The sequence below is a fragment of the Gopherus flavomarginatus genome, chromosome 4, assembly GCF_025201925.1.
Source record: "Gopherus flavomarginatus isolate rGopFla2 chromosome 4, rGopFla2.mat.asm, whole genome shotgun sequence".
Taxonomy (NCBI): domain Eukaryota; kingdom Metazoa; phylum Chordata; order Testudines; family Testudinidae; genus Gopherus; species Gopherus flavomarginatus.
The window spans coordinates 217,778,871-217,797,228 of NC_066620.1; the positions used below are offsets into that span (position 1 = coordinate 217,778,871).

The following is an 18,358-nucleotide window of genomic DNA, read 5'->3' on the forward strand; positions in this document are numbered from 1 at the left end:
GATTTCTTCATCAAGTAGTTGAAGCACCTACGAGAGGGGATGCCATTTTAGACTTGGTGTTGGTGAGCAGTGAGGACCTCGTAGAAGAAATGGTGGTAGGGGACAACCTTGGTTCGAGTGATCATGAGCTGATTCAGTTCAAACTAGATGGAAGGATAAACAAATGTAGATCTGCGATTAGGGTTTTTGACTTCTCGAGGGCTAATTTTAAAGAGTTAAGGAAATTAGTTAGGGAAGTGGATTGGACGGAGGAATTAGTGGATTTAAATGTGGAGGAGGCCTGGAATTACTTTAAGTCACAGCTGCGGAGACTGTCGGAAGCCTGCATCCCGAGAAAGGGGAAAAGAACCATGGGCAGGAGTTGCAGGCCAAACTGGATGAGCAAGCAACTCAGAGAGGGGATTAGACAAAAGCAGAAAGCTTACAGGGAGTGGAAGGAAGGCAGGATCAGTAAAGAAAGCTACCTTGCTGAGGTCAGAACATGTAGGGATAAAGTGAGGAAGGCTAAAAGCCGCATTGAACTGGAACTTGCAAAGGGAATCAAAACCAATAGTAAAAGGTTCTACAGCCACATAAATAAGAAGAAAACAAAGAAAGAAGAAGTGGGGCCGCTATACACTGAGGATGGAATGGAGGTTAAGGATAACCTAGGCATGGCCCAACATCTAAACAAGTACTTTGCCTCGGTTTTTAATAAGACTAGTGAGGAACCTTGCGATGATGGAGGGATGATAAACGGGAATGTGGATATGGAAGTGGATATTACTGCAACTGAGGTAGAGGCCGTACTTGAACAGCTCGATGGGTCGAAGTCGGAGGGCCCGGACAATCTCCACCCGAGGATATTAAAGGAACTGGCGCGTGAAATTGCGAGCCCGTTAGCGAGAATTTTTAAGCAATCGATAATCTCGGGTGTTGTGCCGTATGACTGGACGATTGCTAATGTAGTTCCTATTTTTAAGAAAGGGAAAAAGAGTGATCCGGGTAATTATAGGCCTGTTAGCTTGACGTCTGTAGTATGTAAGGTCTTGGAAAAAATTTTAAGGGAGAAAGTAGTTAAGGACATAGAGGTCAATGGTAATTGGGACGAATTGCAACACGGATTTACTAAAGGTAGATCGTGCCAAACCAATCTGATCTCCTTCTTTGAGAAGGTGACGGATTACTTAGATAAAGGAAATGCGGTAGATATAATTTACCTAGATTTCAGTAAGGCGTTCGACACGGTTCCGCACGGGGAGCTGTTAGTTAAATTGGAAAAGCTGGGAGTGAATATGAAAGTTGTAAGGTGGATAAGGAACTGGTTAAAGGGGAGACTCCAGAGGGTCGTATTGAAAGGTGAACTGTCGGACTGGAAGGAGGTCACCAGTGGAGTCCCTCAAGGATCGGTTTTGGGACCGATCTTATTTAACCTTTTTATTACTGACCTTGGCACAAAGAGCGGGAATGTACTAATAAAGTTCGCGGATGACACGAAGCTGGGGGGTATTGCTAACACGGAGAAGGACAGGGATACTATTCAAGAAGATCTGAACCACCTTGTAAACTGGAGTAATAGAAATAGGATGAAATACAATAGTGAAAAGTGCAAGGTCATGCATTTAGGAATTAATAATAAGAATTTTGGATATACGTTGGGGGCGCATCAGTTGGAAGCGACGGAGGAAGAGAAGGACCTTGGGGTACTGGTTGATAGCAGGATGACTATGAGTCGCCAATGTGATACGGCTGTTAAAAAAGCAAATGCGATTTTGGGATGCATCAGGCGGGGTATTTCCTGCAAGGATAAGGAGGTGTTAGTACCGTTGTATACGGCGTTGGTGAGACCCCATCTGGAATACTGTGTGCAGTTCTGGTGTCCCATGTTCAAGAAGGATGAATTCAAACTGGAACAGGTTCAGAGACGGGCTACGAGGATGATCCGAGGAATGGAAAAACTGCCTTATGAAAGGAGACTCAAGGAGCTTGGCTTGTTTAGCCTGGCCAAAAGAAGGCTGAGGGGGGATATGCTCGCCCTATATAAATATATCAAGGGGGTTAACGTTAGGGAGGGAGAGGAATTATTTAAGTTTAGTACTAATGTAGCCACGAGGACGAATGGGTATAAACTGGATATTAGGAAGTTTAGACTTGAAATTAGACGAAGGTTTCTGACCATTAGGGGAGTGAAGTTCTGGAATAGCCTTCCGAGGGAAGTAGTAGGGGCAAAAGACTTTCCTGGCTTTAAGACAAAGCTTGATAAGTATATGGAGGGGATGTTATGATAGGATCGTTAATTTGGGCAATTGATCTTGAATTACCACCAGACAGGTCTGCTCAATGGTCTGCGGGGAGATGTTGCATGCGATGGGTACTGAGTTGCTGCGGAGAACTCCTTCTTGGGTGCTGGCTGGTGACTCTTGCCCGCATGCTCAGGGTTTAGCTGATCGCCATATTTGGGGTCGGGAAGGAATTTTCCTCCAGGGCGGATTGGCAGGTGCCCTGGAGGTTTTTCGCCTTCCCCTGCAGCGTGGGGCACGGGTCGCTTGCTGGTGGTGTCTCTGCAGCTTGAGGTCTTCAAACCATTTTTGAGGATTTCAATAACTCGGTCCTGGGATAGGGGATGTATAAAATTGGATGGGTGGGGTTCTGTGGCCTGCCTTGTGCAGGAGGTCAGACTAGATGATCAGATTGGTCCCTTCTGACCTATGAGTCTATGAGTCTATGCTCTGTTTTGAAACACCTGCCTGGTGTTACTGCAAATAGCTGCGGCGGTGCATTTGTCCCTGGAGAGTGTACCAGTCTCTGACCCATAATCTATCTCAGGTGGACTCAATGGGCTGGAATCACAGTGTGAAACAGTAGTGCTGGAGCCCAGAGGCTCAGTTTAGGAGATGTGGAGGCCGTGTGGCCTACCCTTAAGGACGAGAAGGACTTGGGGGTCTGCAGGGGTTCCTCCAAGGGACTGCTTAAAACAGGGGCAGAGCACAGATCCTGGGGATCTGTGACAAAACAAAAAAGGCCTCTGAAGCCCATTTCATAGGTAGCCAGAATATTATATGTGAAGGGCCAAATTTAATAGCAGGTGACAGGAACAAGGGGAAATAGTAGGGTTGCCAACAATGCAAGGACTACACCTAGCAGAGAAACTGGATGCATTAATGGCAGAAAGCAACCTGTATAGGAGATGTATCCACACATCTTCCGAGGGCCAGGATAGCTGTCAGGGGAGTTCAAAAGAAAACTGGTGCCATCAGTGACTCCCTTTGCTCTCACAGCCTCACACCACATCCCCACACCCTGCTAGCCAAAGTCAAAGAATTCATGAGAATGGAAGATATGGGGATTTCCCAGACAGAAGAACCCACTGACTGGTGTGCGAGAACGGTTGAAGTATCAAAAGCCCAATGGCAAAATCCAGATTTGCATGTTACACAATAAAATAAACGTGTGCAGAGAAAGAAAAGACAAATGCTTTCTGCAGTTGACCAGACATCAGAGATTAATTTATCCCTGCGGCTGGTACTTCAGAAACAGATGCTCTCCAAAATCCACGAGGGACACTATGGCATAAACAAGTACAAGACATTTGTACAACAACTGGATGGTCTCTGAGAAGGCAAATTCAGACCTTAGTAGAAGACTGTGAGATATGTAACAAGGAAAGAAAACAATCACCAGAGCCACTGCTCTCTACAAAGCTACATGACAGACCATGGCAGTGGGCAGCCACAGTTTTTCTGGAAAGGACACATACATTATTGTAGTGGATTGCCTCCCCAGATACATTGACTTGGCTATCCTCAGTTCATCAGCACAATCATCCAGAAACTAGTCAATAACTGCAGGACAGGGAGTTTCTGAAATCCTCATGTCTGATAATGGGCCTCAAATCATCTCTGAAACATCCCTAGCATTTGCACAGGACTGATTTTGAACGTCGTACTAGTAGTCCACATTACCCCCAGAACAACCGGGAGATGGAGAGGTCAGTGCAGATATTACAAAGACTTCTCTGCAAATATCAGTGGACCCACAGAAAGGACTCCTGGAATATCAGTCAACACTGTTTGCCTCTGGGCTATCTCCAGCAGAATTTCTGATGCAAAGACAGTGAAGGAGGCTTTTACCTGTGGCACTGACTCAGCTCAAACCTCACTGGCCCGACCTGAAGGAATTTTGAGAATAGGATCCTAAAATAAACATTCGGCAGCAGCAAAACTTGAATGTTTGGCACAGAACAAAAGCACGGCCTGGACTGAGACAGATACAGTTTGGCTTAAAGGCTCACAGACATTTGGAACTTGACAGAAACTCTCAGATCCTACCTAGAGAAGACTCCAAGAAGACTTCTCTGGAGAAATTGGCTCCATCTTCAATGTTTCTCAACACAACACAGGATCAGGAACCTTCAGGTACTCTGCCAAGATGTGAGAGCCTCTCTTAAGGGAACTCCACACCCAAACTCAAGAGAAATGAGAACACCGTCTGGATGTGTGACCACATCTCCTCCATGACTTGATTTTTAGAATATTGCTCAGGACTATTTAAATGCAGTTGAAAAGGGGACATATTAGTGTAAACAGTTTTGAGGAATGTTCAGAGTATTTTGAATTGCTGCATGAAAATACTCTGGTTATTAATTTAGGTTTTAATCTTTTACTATAAAGAAAGGGAGCTGTGGAGTGGTTATAGAACTCCTGTTCTCCATGAAAACTATAGCAAAAGTGAAAGTGCTGTATTTTTATGGTTTCTTGCTATATGACTTACACTCCAGCAGCATAGGAGAGACTACAATATTGACACAATAGAGAGGAAAGAAACAATGTGAAAGGAGCAGACAGACCAAATGTACAACCTTAGAACAGTGCACAACTTGACTGGGAGACCAAGGAACCTTTGGAGGGAAGGTAGGAAAAGCTGTGCAAGATGTGGCAAGACACCAAGCCATAGCTGGCAACAACCAGCAAAAGAATCAGATGTAGGAGATGCCACAAAATGAGACATTTTGGACATGTTGCAGCGAGCAGCTCAAAAAACATAGGAAGGAACTTCCTGGTAGAGTTCTCTAGATGTTGCGTATGTCTCCTCACACTACATCAACAAATGAGCTCCACAACCCCTACCTCAGGGAAAACTTCACCGCCAATTAATCAGATCTCCGCCCCCATACCCCAGGGGTGAACCTCACAGCCAACAAATAAGTCCCACCCCCCCAGGGCAAACCCCATAGCCAAGGAATGAGCCCTCCCCCGACCCCTGGCAAATCCCATAGCTAACAAATGAGGCCCCCCAGGGAAAACCCTATAGCCAACGAATGAGCCCTACCCCCCCCGGCAAACCCCGTAGCCAGTGAATGAGCTCCCCCCAGGGCAAACCCCATAGCCAGCGAATTAGCTCCACACTCCAGGGTAAACTTCTCAGCCAACAACAAACTCTCTCTCACCTGCTCCAGGAAGATCATCTCTGCCAGCTTGTAATTCTTCTCCAGCATGGCTAGGCGGGCACGCACCTGGTAATAATCTGTGCCATCCCCACCCTATAAACACACACAAACATCTCAGACAAGCTGGGGGATGCAGCACTGGGCATGGTGCAAGGGAGGTGGCTGTGGGAGGCCAGCAACTGGCACCCTGTGAGGGAGACAGCTGGGAGGGCACTCTGGGCACCTTGTGAGGGAGGCAGTGGGGGGCACTCTAGGCACCCCATGAGGGATACAGCCAGGGGGGCGCTTTGGGCACTCTGTGAGGGATGCAGTCGGGATGAGTGGAGCTGGGATGCCTGGGTGAAGGACAGTGTGAGCAATTCCCACATGACTCAGGGTCTCCAGAAACCCCTGCAAGGTCAGCGTGATCAGCTGCACGCTCTCCATGCTGGGGAAAGTAGGCGTGGCACACACACACACACACCCCCCCCCCGAAGTGAATCTTGACTCACGTATTCCTTGGCCACCTGGTCAGCGATCTCATTGGTTTCATGAAGGAATCGCGCCTTTGATACGTGGCCCAGCGCTGAGAAGCATCTGAGGAGAGTGAGGAGGACACAGTCACCAGCAGCATGGGCTGCCAAGCAGATACTTGGGCTTTTATCGGCCCTCAGACCCAGAAGGCAAGGCCAGGGCTCAGAACACTGGGGCAGGTAGTCACAGCGAAGTAAGGCCAAGCCATAGCACTGACCAACTCCACAGGAGGGAGCTCGAGCTCCATGCTCTGCCTGTTTTCCACCCCCATAGAGCCATGAGCTCTGCTCCGCAGGAGGGAGCCCCAGCCACGTGCTCTGTCCATGCCCCAACCTCGTAGGGTTGTCGGCCCATGGCAGGGGGCCCCAGCCACCTGTTTGTATCCCCCACTCCAACAGAGCCATGAGCTCTGCTTCGCAGGAGGGAGCCCCAGAAACATGCTCTGTCTATGCACCCCCGTAGGGCTGTTGGCCCATAGCAGGGGGCCCCAGCCACCTGTTTGTATCCCGCATCCCCCGACATGAGCTCTGCTCCGCAGGAGGGAGCATCAGCCACGTGCTCTGTCCACCTTGTGATCTGTAGCAGAGCTACGCTACACGGGCATGTGTCCCCCACATCTGCCCCAGGGCCAAGGATGGTAAGACTGAGCCAGCTCCTGGGATGGAGAACACTGCGCACTCCACTGCAGGAACTCTGGCCCACAAGTAACACTGAAAGGCACACAATCCAGTTCTCCTTGGCCAGAACCTGGGCACTGGAATCAGGCCTTTGGGGCATGAGGAACCCCCAGAAGGAAAGGTACCGGGTGGCAGGTTCCTCCCTGTACCTCTCAGCAATGTGCAGCTGCTTGGCCTCTAGGGCTAGTCTGCTTAGGGTCTTCCACATGGCTTCGGTCTCCGTGGACATTTCCAGTGTCTCCAAGAATGCGGCTGCCCTGGGGAGAGGAGGGTTTGCAGCACATTAGAGAAGAGGGAGGTGGGTTACCATGTGACCCTGCAGCACTGTGAGGCCCTGGGGCTAAGCAGCCCTTCAGCTGGGCCTGTCCTAGGAGTGTCTGACACTCTTTTCCACTTTGGAAAACACTGATGGATTTTGTTCCCCACAACCACCACCCTTTCTCCTGGCCACGGACATGGCTCTGGCTGGTGCCACATGAACTGCTCAGTTCCTGCCCTGCATGTCACCCAGGGGCCCAGAGCCCACCCAGCCCTGCCACCCACTGTCTGGCTGTGTCTCCTTCATGCAGGAACAGGCTGTGGGCAGCCCAAGGAGCCCCACCTGCTGTGCCTCTCTGGGGATCTGTTGAAAAGCATCACGGCTCCGTGGAGGGCAGTGACGGGGAAGCCTGAGGACGGCAAACCAGGGCTAGCCGTTTCTTGTTGCTTATAACAGCCGCAGCCACATCTTGCTGTTACCCCTCTGGCTACAGCAGGGAAATCCTGTCCCCCATGAACTCCCAGTGACTTCACTGGGGCCAGCGTCTCACACAGTGAGCCTCTGGGTGCTGAGAACTAGGCTGGCTCCTTTCGACCATTTGGCCAGAAGCACAAAGATGTGCCATGTTTTACCTCAGAAGCAGCTCAATACCCCATGCATCACCGCAAACCTACCTCCCACTGTGATACAAACAGAGGGGCCAAGCTGCAGTTCCAGCCCCACAGAGTCCCACAGATGGCGTCTGCATCCATGCACAGGCCCATGTGGGCTCAAGAGGCTTTTGCAGAGCTCTGCATCTCTGAGGAGACCTGACATATGCACACAGCCTGGAACAGGCCCTCACACACACTCCTCAGAACCTGCAGTCGTCCCTTTGCACAGGTTTAAGAACATAGAAACGGCCATACTGGGTCAGACCACAGGTCCATCTAGCCCAGTATTCTGCCTTCCCACAGTGGTCAATGCCAGGTGCCCCAGAGAGAATAGACTCATAGACTCTAGGACTGGAAGGGACCTCGAGAGGTCATCGAGTCCAGTCCCCTGCCCTCATGGCAGGACCAAATACTGTCTAGACCATCCCTAATAGACATTTATCTAACCTACTCTTAAATATCTCCAGAGATGGAGATTCCACAACTTCCCTAGGCAATCTATTCCAGTGTATAACTACCCTGACAGTTAGGAACTTTTTCCTAATGTCCAACCTAAATCTCCCTTGCTGCAGTTTAAGCCCATTGCTTCTTGTTCTATCATTGGAGGCTAAGGTGAACAAGTTTTCTCCCTCCTCCTGATGACACCCTTTTAGATACCTGAAAACTGCTATCATGTCCCCTCTCAGTCTTCTCTTTTCCAAACTAAACAAACCCAATTCCTTCAGCCTTCCTTCATAGGTCATGTTCTCAAGACCTTTAATCATTCTTGTTGCTCTTCTCTGGACCCTCTCCAATTTCTCCACATCTTTCTTGAAATGTGGTGCCCAGAACTGGACACAATACTCCAGTTGAGGCCTAACCAGCGCAGAGTAAAGCGGAAGAATGACTTCTCGTGTCTTGTTTACAACACACCTGTTAATGCATCCCAGAATCATGTTTGCTTTTTTTGCAACAGTATCACACTGTTGACTCATAGTAAGCTTGTGGTCTACTATGACCCCTAGATCTCTTTCTGCCATACTCCTTCCTAGACAGTCTCTTCCCATTCTGTATGTGTGAAACTGATTGTTCCTTCCTAGGTGGAGCACTTTGCATTTATCTTTATTGAACTTCATCCTGTTTACCTCAGACCATTTCTACAATTTGTCCAGATCATTTTGAATTTTGACCCTCTCCTCCAAAGCAGCTGCAATCCCTCCCAGTTTGGTATCGTCCGCAAACTTAATAAGCGTACTTTCTATGCCAACATCTAAATCGTTGATGAAGATATTGAACAGAGCTGGTCCCAAAACAGACCCCTGCGGAACCCCACTTGTTATACCTTTCCAGCAGGGTTGGGATGAACAGATCAGGTAATCACCAAGTGATCCGTCTCATGTCCCCATTCCCAGCTTCTGGCAAACAGAGGCACCAGCCCTGCCCATCCTGGCTAATAGCCATGGATGGACCTGTCTTCCATGAATTTATCTAATTCTTTTTGAAACCTGTTATAGTCTTGGCCTTCACAACATCCTCTCACAAAGAGTTCCACAGGCTGACTGTGCGCTGTGTGAAGTAATACTTCCTTTTTTTGTTTTAAACCTGCTGCTTATTAATTTCATTGGGAGATCCTGGTTCTTGTGTTATGAGGAGGAGTAAATAACACTTCCTTCTTCAATTTCTCCAAACCAGTCATGATTTTATAGACCTCTATCATATCCCCCCTTAGTTGACTCACATCTATTAGAACACACTCATGCTCTGGCTGTGCTCTCATATTTGCACACATAACCTTGGACATCACACCTGGCTACTGCACTTCCTTCTGCTACTTATACTGGGCTCAAGGGAGTCTGGGCAGATTCATTCTGTAAGCTGCCACACCGCTCACAGCTCCTGGCTCCGCTCCCCTCCAGCTCTCTGGGGGTTTTCTCTTGCTGTCTGCCCTGTGATGGATGGGACAGTGATCACCGGGGACCCTCTTCTTCCCTTGAATGAAGCTAGCACCACATCTGGTGGCTGCCCTCAGACATCTCCCTCCAGCCCACACCTCAGACATCTCCCTCCAGCCCACACCATTCTGTTCAGTGGCCAGTTGTCCTGTCCCCCAAGAATTGCACCGTCTGGGCCGGATGGCTCCCCCATGCCTGCTCTTCATCAAAACACCTCCCTCACTTCCACCCACCCTTTAGCCTCCTTGTGGACTCGACTGCCCAACCCACCCTGGGTCACTGGCTGCCAGCACTCACCTGCTATAGTCCCCATCATCAATTGCTGTTCCAAACTCAATGAGCCCCTCATCCAGCATGTAGGACACCGTATTCACCCCTTCTGCCACTATCACTTCAGTCTTCCCATTGCTCCGCTCCAGGTTCACGATATCCCCCTGAAAGAGCCCCAGACACCTCAGTACTTCCATTCTCAGCTCCCATTCCACCTTCCGCTGTGCGCGGGGAGGGGACTGGGGCACACTGGGACAGCTCTGCCACAGTCTCCTACAGGTAGATGAGCTCAGCAGAACTGACCCCCACCAGGCACTTGGGCTATCCCCACTGTCACAAGCAGAACTAAGAGAAAGGCCATTTCTCCCAGTGAACTCCCGAACGTCACCCGTCCACCTTCTGCTCTCTCCATCCCCTCCTACCCCACAGCTTTCAAGAGGGTCAGACCCCAGGCTTCCTCCTATTCCCTTTTCAAAGCACCACCCCATCTGTTCTCGTTGCATAAAATACTGATCTGCCCAGTGCCCTCCCAGACCCCCCCCCCCACATGATGGTGAGGAGCTCTGGGGGAAGGGAGCAGACTGGAATTTTACCTTCAGCGGGAACATGGTAACTCGCTCTGGGGCATCGTTGTTGTACCAAATGCAGAGGCTGTTTCTGTTCTGAGCCACCACCACATCACTGCCTGGGACCCACTGCACATATGAGCAGTAGTTCAGGATCGTGGTCTTGGTGCTGCTCTGAATGTCATACAGCTGCAACTAGATGAGGAAAGAGACAGAATCAGCAGGGCCTGTGATCCACCCCAGTGAGGACACTGGCACCCTGCATCCAGCCACCTAGTGCTGTGACACAGCCGGATCTCATATGCTGAGCCAGGTCAGGCCTGCTTAGCACCTAGATGGGAGATTTTCCAGGCACAGACATCTGCTGTGGAGGCTGAGGTGAGTAGGTCAGGGAGGGGGCGCTGCTCTCCCCTCGGGGCAGTACTGATCCCAAGGACCCAGTATGGTGCTAGGCTGTGTTGTGGGGCCACTCCCAGAGAGAGCCCATTGTGATGATCTGGGGAACCTGTTTTTACAATTTAACAAATTCCATGTGAGATTATGAACACCCTGTATGTATCTTTACCAAGCTGCACGCTCCAGTTTGAATATGCAGCCCTTATATATTGAGTATTAGCCCTTATTAAATCCAGGATCTTTATTAACACCTGTTAATTTTTAGGATCTAGCAAAGTTATGAATTTAAACTCCCAGGCTGGTCTGCTGAAAGTGCTGCGCAGGTTTCGTTTGAGGATGAAGACTTACCAGACAGTTGTAAAACACACTCGTAGCCTGTCTGGTATTGATGGGTCTTCTCTTACCAGCCCTTAGCCTCAAAGGAAACCTGCACCAGACTTTCAAAAGATAAGCCTGGGAGCTTAAATTCATAACTATGCTAGATACTAAAAATCATGGTTTTAAGGAAGACATTGGATTTATGGTTTATTACAACAATCTGTAACCCACTAACACACACACACACCCCTTTTGTCCTATGACTACAGCGGTGTTAACAGGCCACTTCACCTTGAGTGGTCTCTTACCATTCTAACTACTTATGCTAAACTCTCTGTTCCACCCTGCATCTAGCTGTGACACTGTCTGTGGGCTGGTCCACACTACGGGGGGGAAATCGATCTTAGATATGCAACTTCAGCTACGTGAATAACGTAGCTGAAGTCGAATATCTAAGATCGGATTACTCACCCGTCCACACCGCGCGGGATCGATGTTCGCGGCTCTCCCTGTCGATTCCGGAACTCCGTTGGGGTTGATGGAGTTCCGGAATCAATATAAGCGCGCTCGGGGATCGATATATCGCGTCTAGATTAGACGCGATATATTGATCCCCGAGCAATCGATTTTAACCCGCCGATACGGCGGGTAGTCTGGACGTAGCCTGTGAGTGCCTTTCCCAGACCTGAAGAAGAGCTCTTTGCAGCTCGAAAGCTTGTCTCTCTCACCACTAGAAGCTGGTCCAATAAAAGGTAATACCTCATGTACCTTGTCTCTCTAATATCCTGGGACTCACCCAGCTACAACACTGCATTCAAGGTCTCAAAATGTAATTACAAACAGGAATTCATCACTGAGTGGGTGTGTTTCCAGTGGGGTCCCTCAGGGATTGGTTCTTGTCCCTATGTTATTTAACATTTTTATCAATGAACTGGAAGAAAACATAAAACCATCACTGATAAAGTTTGCAGAGGACACAAAAATTGAGGGAGAGGTAAATAATGAAAAGGACTGGTCACTGATTCACAGCGATCTGTTCCACTTGGTAAACAGGACGCAAGCAAACAGCATGCATTTCAATACAGCTAAATGTAAATGTATACTGTGACACTGACAGGCCAGGGGCCAGTGCATGCCAGGGTCTACATGTCTCAACTAGACAATGACAGATATGGACTCCGTCGGCTCATTTGTGGGTTAATATTGATAAAACAAGTATTAGAATTACAAGAAAGTGAATGTTTGTGAGTTGCTGCTCCATAAATCTTATTGAGATATCTGTGCTCCATATTATAATGTAATATTTGAGCGGTTGTCCTGCGAACCTCTGTGGCTGTATGAATTATCACAGAGGAGAGGGATATTAATTCATGGGAAGAGCTGCTCTCTTCTACAGAAACAGTTATGCCCCTCCTGAAAGAGGAGACCCATGGATACCAGGCAGGATATGGGTGGATTTTACAGCTGGAAACTCCCCACATCTGGATTGAGGAATTGTCAATAAAAGGACTAAAGACTCTTATTTTTGTTCTGCTCTCTCTCCTGTGAAGATGAATCATGACAGTGGACTCCTTCCAAGTCCCATCAATTGAGTTTGAAGCTCAGAGCACATGGCATGAGAGGGATAAAAACCTATGCTGCTTGGTCTGAGGGGCAGGGTGGAGGGTGGGGGAAGCAAGGTGTTTCTAGACATAAGCAAGAAATTCCCCAGCTGCTTAGTCTGGGCTAGCCCTAAAGGTCAAATAGAACTTGCTGATTACAGAAGCCTGTATTACCTTTTCATGCCTAAGACTGTAACTCATTCATGTGTCTGTGTTTGCCTGCTTTAATCTGGTAAATAACTCTCTGATTTCCTTTTCCTATTTAATACCTCTTCATGTAGTTTACTATAAGGCTACAAGTGTTGTCTTTGGTGTGAGATCTAGGATGACTAGTCCTTTGGGATCAAAAGTAACCTGATTATTGCTGTGATTTGTGGTGTAAGGAGCCCATCTATCACAGAGATACACGCACCTGGGTGGCAAGAAAGACTAGAGAACCCAAGGGGACTGTCTGTGACTCTGTGTTAAGGCTACCGTAGTGCCTGAGGAATTTGCACTTGGTGCAGGTGGTTGGTGGAATCTATGTTTAGAACTCACAACCAGTTAATAGTCTGCCCTGAGGTTGCTTTTGCACTACCATTGGAAGTTATATGTAGGCCATACATACTTACAGGATGGGGGATCTATCCTGGGAAGCAGTGACTGAAAAAGATTTGGGGGTCCTGGGGGACAATCTGCTGAACACAAGCTCCCAGTGTGATGCCGTGGCCAAAAGAATTAATGCCATCCAGAGAGAGATAAATAGGGGAATCTTGAGCAGGAATAGAGAGGTATATTAGGCACTTATGTGACTGTTGCTGGAATACTGTGTCTAGTTCCAGTGCTCACAATTCAAGAAGGATGTTGATAAATTGGAGAGAAGTCAGAGAAAGATTAGAAAACCTGCCTTATAGTGACAGACTCACGGACCTCAATCTATTTAGCTTAGCAAAGAAAAGGTTAAGGGATGACTTGATCCCAACCTATAATATCTACACAGATTCACAGAAATGGAGCCTGGAAGGGACCTTGAGACATCATCAATCCAGCCCCTGCACTGTGGCAGGACCAGTAACCCTAGACCAACCCTGACAGGTGTTTGTCAAACATATTTTTTAAAATTTTCAATGACGTGAATTGAACAACCTCTCTTGGAAGCCTATTTCATAGCTTAACTACCCTGAGAGTTAGAAAGTTTTTCCTAATGTCTAGCGTCAATCGTCCTTGCTGCAGACTAATGACCATTATTTCTTGTCCTACTTTCTGTGGAAATGGAAAACTGATCACCGTCCTTTTTAACAGCTCTAAGCATAGCTAAAGACTGTAATCACCTCCCTCTCCCATTCTTTTCTCAATACGAAACATGTCCAGTTTTTGTAACCTTTCCTCCTAAGTCAGGTTTTCTAAACTTTTTATCAGTTTTGTTGCTGTCCTCTACTAGCCTCTCTCCAATTTGTTGATATCTTTCTTTAAGCGTGGCCTGCAGAACTGGACTTGGTGTTCCAACTGAGGCCTCAACAGAGCCGAGTAGAGCACGACAATTCATTCCCATCTCTTACATACAAGACTCCTGTTAATACATCCCAGAATATTAGCCTTTTCCACAGATGCATCACATTATTGATTCATATTCAATTTGTGATCCACAAGAATCCCCAGAGCCTTTTCAGCAGTATGACCACCTAGCCAGTTATTCCCTGGTTTGTAGCTGTGCTTTTGATTTTTCCTTCCTAAATGAAGTACTTTGCACTTGTCTTTTTTGAAGTTCATCTTGTTGATTTCAGACCAATTCTCCAATATGTCAAGGTCATTTTGAATTCTAATCCTGTCCTTCAAAGAGTCTGAAACCCCTCCCAGTGTGGTATCATCTGCAAATTTCATAAGCGTACTCTCCACTCCATTATCCAAGTCGTTAATGAAAATATCGATAGTACAGGACACAGAGTTGACCCCTGCAAGACACTACATGGGGAACAAATATTTAATAATGGTTGGTCAATCTAGCAGAGCAAAGCACAACACAATCCAACTGCTGGGAGTTGAAGCTAGACAAATTCAGACTGGAACTAAGACACACATTTTTAATGGTGAGAGTAATTAACGATTGGAACAATTTACCAAGGGTTGTGATGCATTCTCCATCAGTGGCAATTTTAAAATCCAGTGTAGATGTTTTTCAAAAAAATCTGCTCTAGGAATTATTTTGGGAAAGTTCTCTGGCCTGTGTGTGACAGGAGATCAGACTGGGTGATCCCAGTGGTTCCTTCTGGCCTGGGAATCTATAATCTATGAAACTCGGAGGTCCCTCCAGGGAAAGGTGAGCTGCAGTGTAAAGCACTGTGTTCATGATGTTTGTTGTTTTCTATAAGATCTGTATATTTCTTGTGTGATTATGTAAACAGCAACGGTGTTACAATCCTGTGCAAAGTGTCTGTGTGTTTCATGTGTTGCAGCTATCACGCGCCCATAAAGAGGTAAACCATGGGCCCAGAATGCCCCCTCAGCTGGAGTTCGGGGAAAGGGTGCATGTAAGCTATGGGAAAGCCTAAGGGGTCAGTACTGATTCCAGGGGCTGAGCAGTGTGGTAGCAGCTCTCCAGAGAGGGTGCTAAACAGGGGCTGTGCTCTCAGAATGTGACTAGAGGCCCCAAAGCAGTGGGAGTGCTTGGACGCTGTGCAGTGTCCAGAGGATTAAAACACCTGGGACTGAGTGGCTGGATCCCCTCATGGCAAGTGTCCAAGAGGAGACACTAGATTAGAGCGGTGACACCCACCTTCCCCGCTCTTGGGTATGCCCAGCTCACTCCCTGTACCCTGGGCATGCCTGTCTCCCACCTCACCCTCATCTTCTTGTCCCTGAAGAGAAGCTTGTGGCCTGTCTCATTCAGCTCCAGCCAGTCAATCTTGCTATCATGGCTGATGGTGCCAATGTTGTAGCCACCAACAAGATCCACTGGGAAAGGGAAAGAAGAGAGGCTCAGTATGAGAATGTTCCGTCAAGCCAGGAGGTGAATTGCAGGGCAGAGTTGCAGAAGTCTTGCTGCAAAGAGGGCACTCAGTCTGTGGGCAGTAGACGGATGGAGAGGGATTATTTAGGGTGGTATAAGGGGGACACAACTCAGAGCAAGGGGATGACACTGAGAAAGGGACATGTAAGCTGCATATTAGGATAAGTCCCCTGACAGCGAGCTGTGTCAAGCAGGGACTCATCTCCCAAGGATGGAAGCCCATCCGTCTCCTGCGACATGTAAACTAGTACCAGACAGAACACTAATAAATTCCTAGGCAAAGAGCATTGTCAAACAAAGTGAGAGGTTCCAAACTGCTCTCTGTGATCAGTGTGTGCTAGAAAATCTCTATCTCCTCCTCCCCGGAGCACACCAACATTTCAGTAAAGTGGAAACTTACTTACCTTATAGTAACTGATGATCTTTGAGATGTGTTGTCTATACGTCTTCCACTAATGGGCATTATGCACTCCCTAGCGCCACAGATAGGACATTTTCTTCTTACTAGCAGTCCCCCGTTGGTCTGCACATACTCACACAATCCATCCCACCCAGGCATAAAGGGGTGGGGTGGACCAACTGCCACTAAGTTCATTCACCAGCCAAAATCTCGAAGGCCCTTTATATAGTGGGGAAGGAGGATGGGTCATGGAATACATACAGACAACACACATTGAAGAACATCAGTTACTATAAGTAAGTAACCTCTTCTTCTTAACTGAGTGGTTGTCTATATGTCTTCCTGTCATAAACGGATAGTTAAGAGTTAATAGAACCGAAGTACTTCATGTCTCTTTTGCCTGTAAAGGGTTAACAAGATCAGTGAGCCTGGCTGTCACCTGACCAGAGGACCAATCAGGGGACAGGATACTTTCAAATCTTGAGGGAGGGAAGTTTGTGTGTGTGCCGTTAGAATTTGGTTGTTGTTCTCTCTGGGTTCTGAGAGTGATACAGACGTGCAACCAGGTTTCTCTCCAATCTCCCTGATACAGGCTCTTATAGATTCAAAATAGTAAGTACTAGGTGATAAGGCGAGTTAGGCTTATGTTTGTTTTCTTTATTTGCAAATGTGTATTTGGCTGGAAGGAGTTCAAATTTGTATTTTGCTGAAAGGATTTTAATTTGTACTTGTATACTTAGGCTGGGAGGGTATTCCCAGTATCTATAGCTGAAAGACCCTGTAACATATTCCATCTTAAATTTACAACGATAATTTTTACTGTTTTTTCTTTCTTTAATTAAAGAACCTGATTGTTTTTTTATTCTGGGGAGACCCCAGGGGACGGGGTCTGGATTCACCAGGGAATTGGTGGGGAGAAAGGAGGGAAGTGGGAGAGAAAGGTTAATTTTCTCTCTGCGTTAGGATTACTTTCTCTCTCAGGGAGAGTCTGGGAGGGGGAGAGAGAAGGAGGGGGGGAAGGTGGATTTTCCTCTCTGTTTTAAGATTCAAGGAGTTTGAATCACAGTGATCTTCCAGGGTAACCCAGGGAGGGGAAGCCTGGGAGAGGCAACGGTGAGGGAAAGGGTTTACTTTCCTTGTGTTAAGATCCAGAGGGTCTAGGTCTTGGGGTCCCCGGGCAAGGTTTTGGGGGGACCAGAGTGTACCAGGCACTGGAATTCCTGGTTGGTGGCAGCGCTACAAGTACTAAGCTGGTAATTGAGCATAGAGAAATTCATGCTGGTACCCCATCTTTTGGACGCTAAGGTTCAGAGTGGGGAATTATACCATGACACTTCCACTCATGGAGACTGAAAAGCAATTAACAAATGGAAGTGGGTACACAAGTGTTACGTAAAGACAGATCTAAGGAACAAAGCTGTAACAAAGGTTACATTGTCTCTAGTTGCCCGTCCAGCTAGGTAACGTTTCATGAGAGTATGAATAGAAGCCCACATGGCTACCTTAGGAACTCCTAAAACTGAGACATTACTAAAAGAAGCTATGGAATCATCTCCGGCCCTTGTAGAATGGGCCCTAATTACTAACGATAGCACAGTTTAATACATCTTGAAATCCAACCTGAAAGTGTTTGAGAGGAAATCGGTTTATCTTTAACTCCCTCAGCATATACCAAATAATATGGAAGAAGAGCTAAAAAAAAAAGTTCTGTTCAGATAAAAGGTGAAATAAAGCTCTAGCTACAGCTAAAGAATGCAGCGTCCTTTCCATTTTATCAGCATCAGGTTTTGGACAAAGTATTGGTAAATTAACTGCCTGGTTAACATGAAATTCGGACACAATATTAGGCAGGAAACTTGGATGAGGGCTTAATGAAACTTTACCTCTATGAAATATCATATAGGGAGGACCTAACATCAAGGCATTAATTTCACTCATGCTATATGCAAACATACTGTTTCCATGGATGGAAGGTTTAACGGAGGGTTAGCTAAATGTCTTAAATCGAGTTTTCATTAAACTAGACAATAAAATATTCAGATCTCTAGGGATCCCTTCATAGCTGGAAATACTTTAACCAGACCCTAAAGGAATCTTTTAGAAATAGGATGAGAAAATAAATTAAAACCAATCATCTTCTTAGGATGATAGACAGATATTGAGCATAAGAATGGCCATACTGGGTCAGACTAATGCTCCACCTAGCCCAATATCCTGTCTTCGGACAGTGGCCAGTACCAGATGCTTCAGAGGGAATGAACAGAACAGGGCATTTTCAAGTGATTCATCCCCTGTGGGAGGTATTGCTAACACAGAGAAGGACCGGGATATCATACAAGAAGATCTGGATGACCTTGTAAACT

The 18,358-nt window shown here is 47.2% G+C and overlaps 1 protein-coding gene across 4 annotated transcripts in view; it reads right to left on the reverse strand.

The window, feature by feature from the left end:
• IFT172 (intraflagellar transport 172) overlaps window positions 1-18,358 on the reverse strand; it is a 115,350-nt gene that overhangs the window by 50,672 nt on the left and 46,320 nt on the right. For all 4 annotated transcript variants that reach the window (XM_050951104.1, XM_050951105.1, XM_050951103.1 and 1 more), the window contains exons 15-20: window positions 15,428-15,540; window positions 10,322-10,489; window positions 9,756-9,892; window positions 6,765-6,872; window positions 5,917-6,001; window positions 5,426-5,518 (exon numbers count right to left, since the gene is read on the reverse strand). In XM_050951104.1, the coding sequence (XP_050807061.1) occupies window positions 5,426-5,518; window positions 5,917-6,001; window positions 6,765-6,872; window positions 9,756-9,892; window positions 10,322-10,489; window positions 15,428-15,540 (704 nt within the window). The remainder of the gene's footprint in view (window positions 1-5,425; window positions 5,519-5,916; window positions 6,002-6,764; window positions 6,873-9,755; window positions 9,893-10,321; window positions 10,490-15,427; window positions 15,541-18,358) is intronic.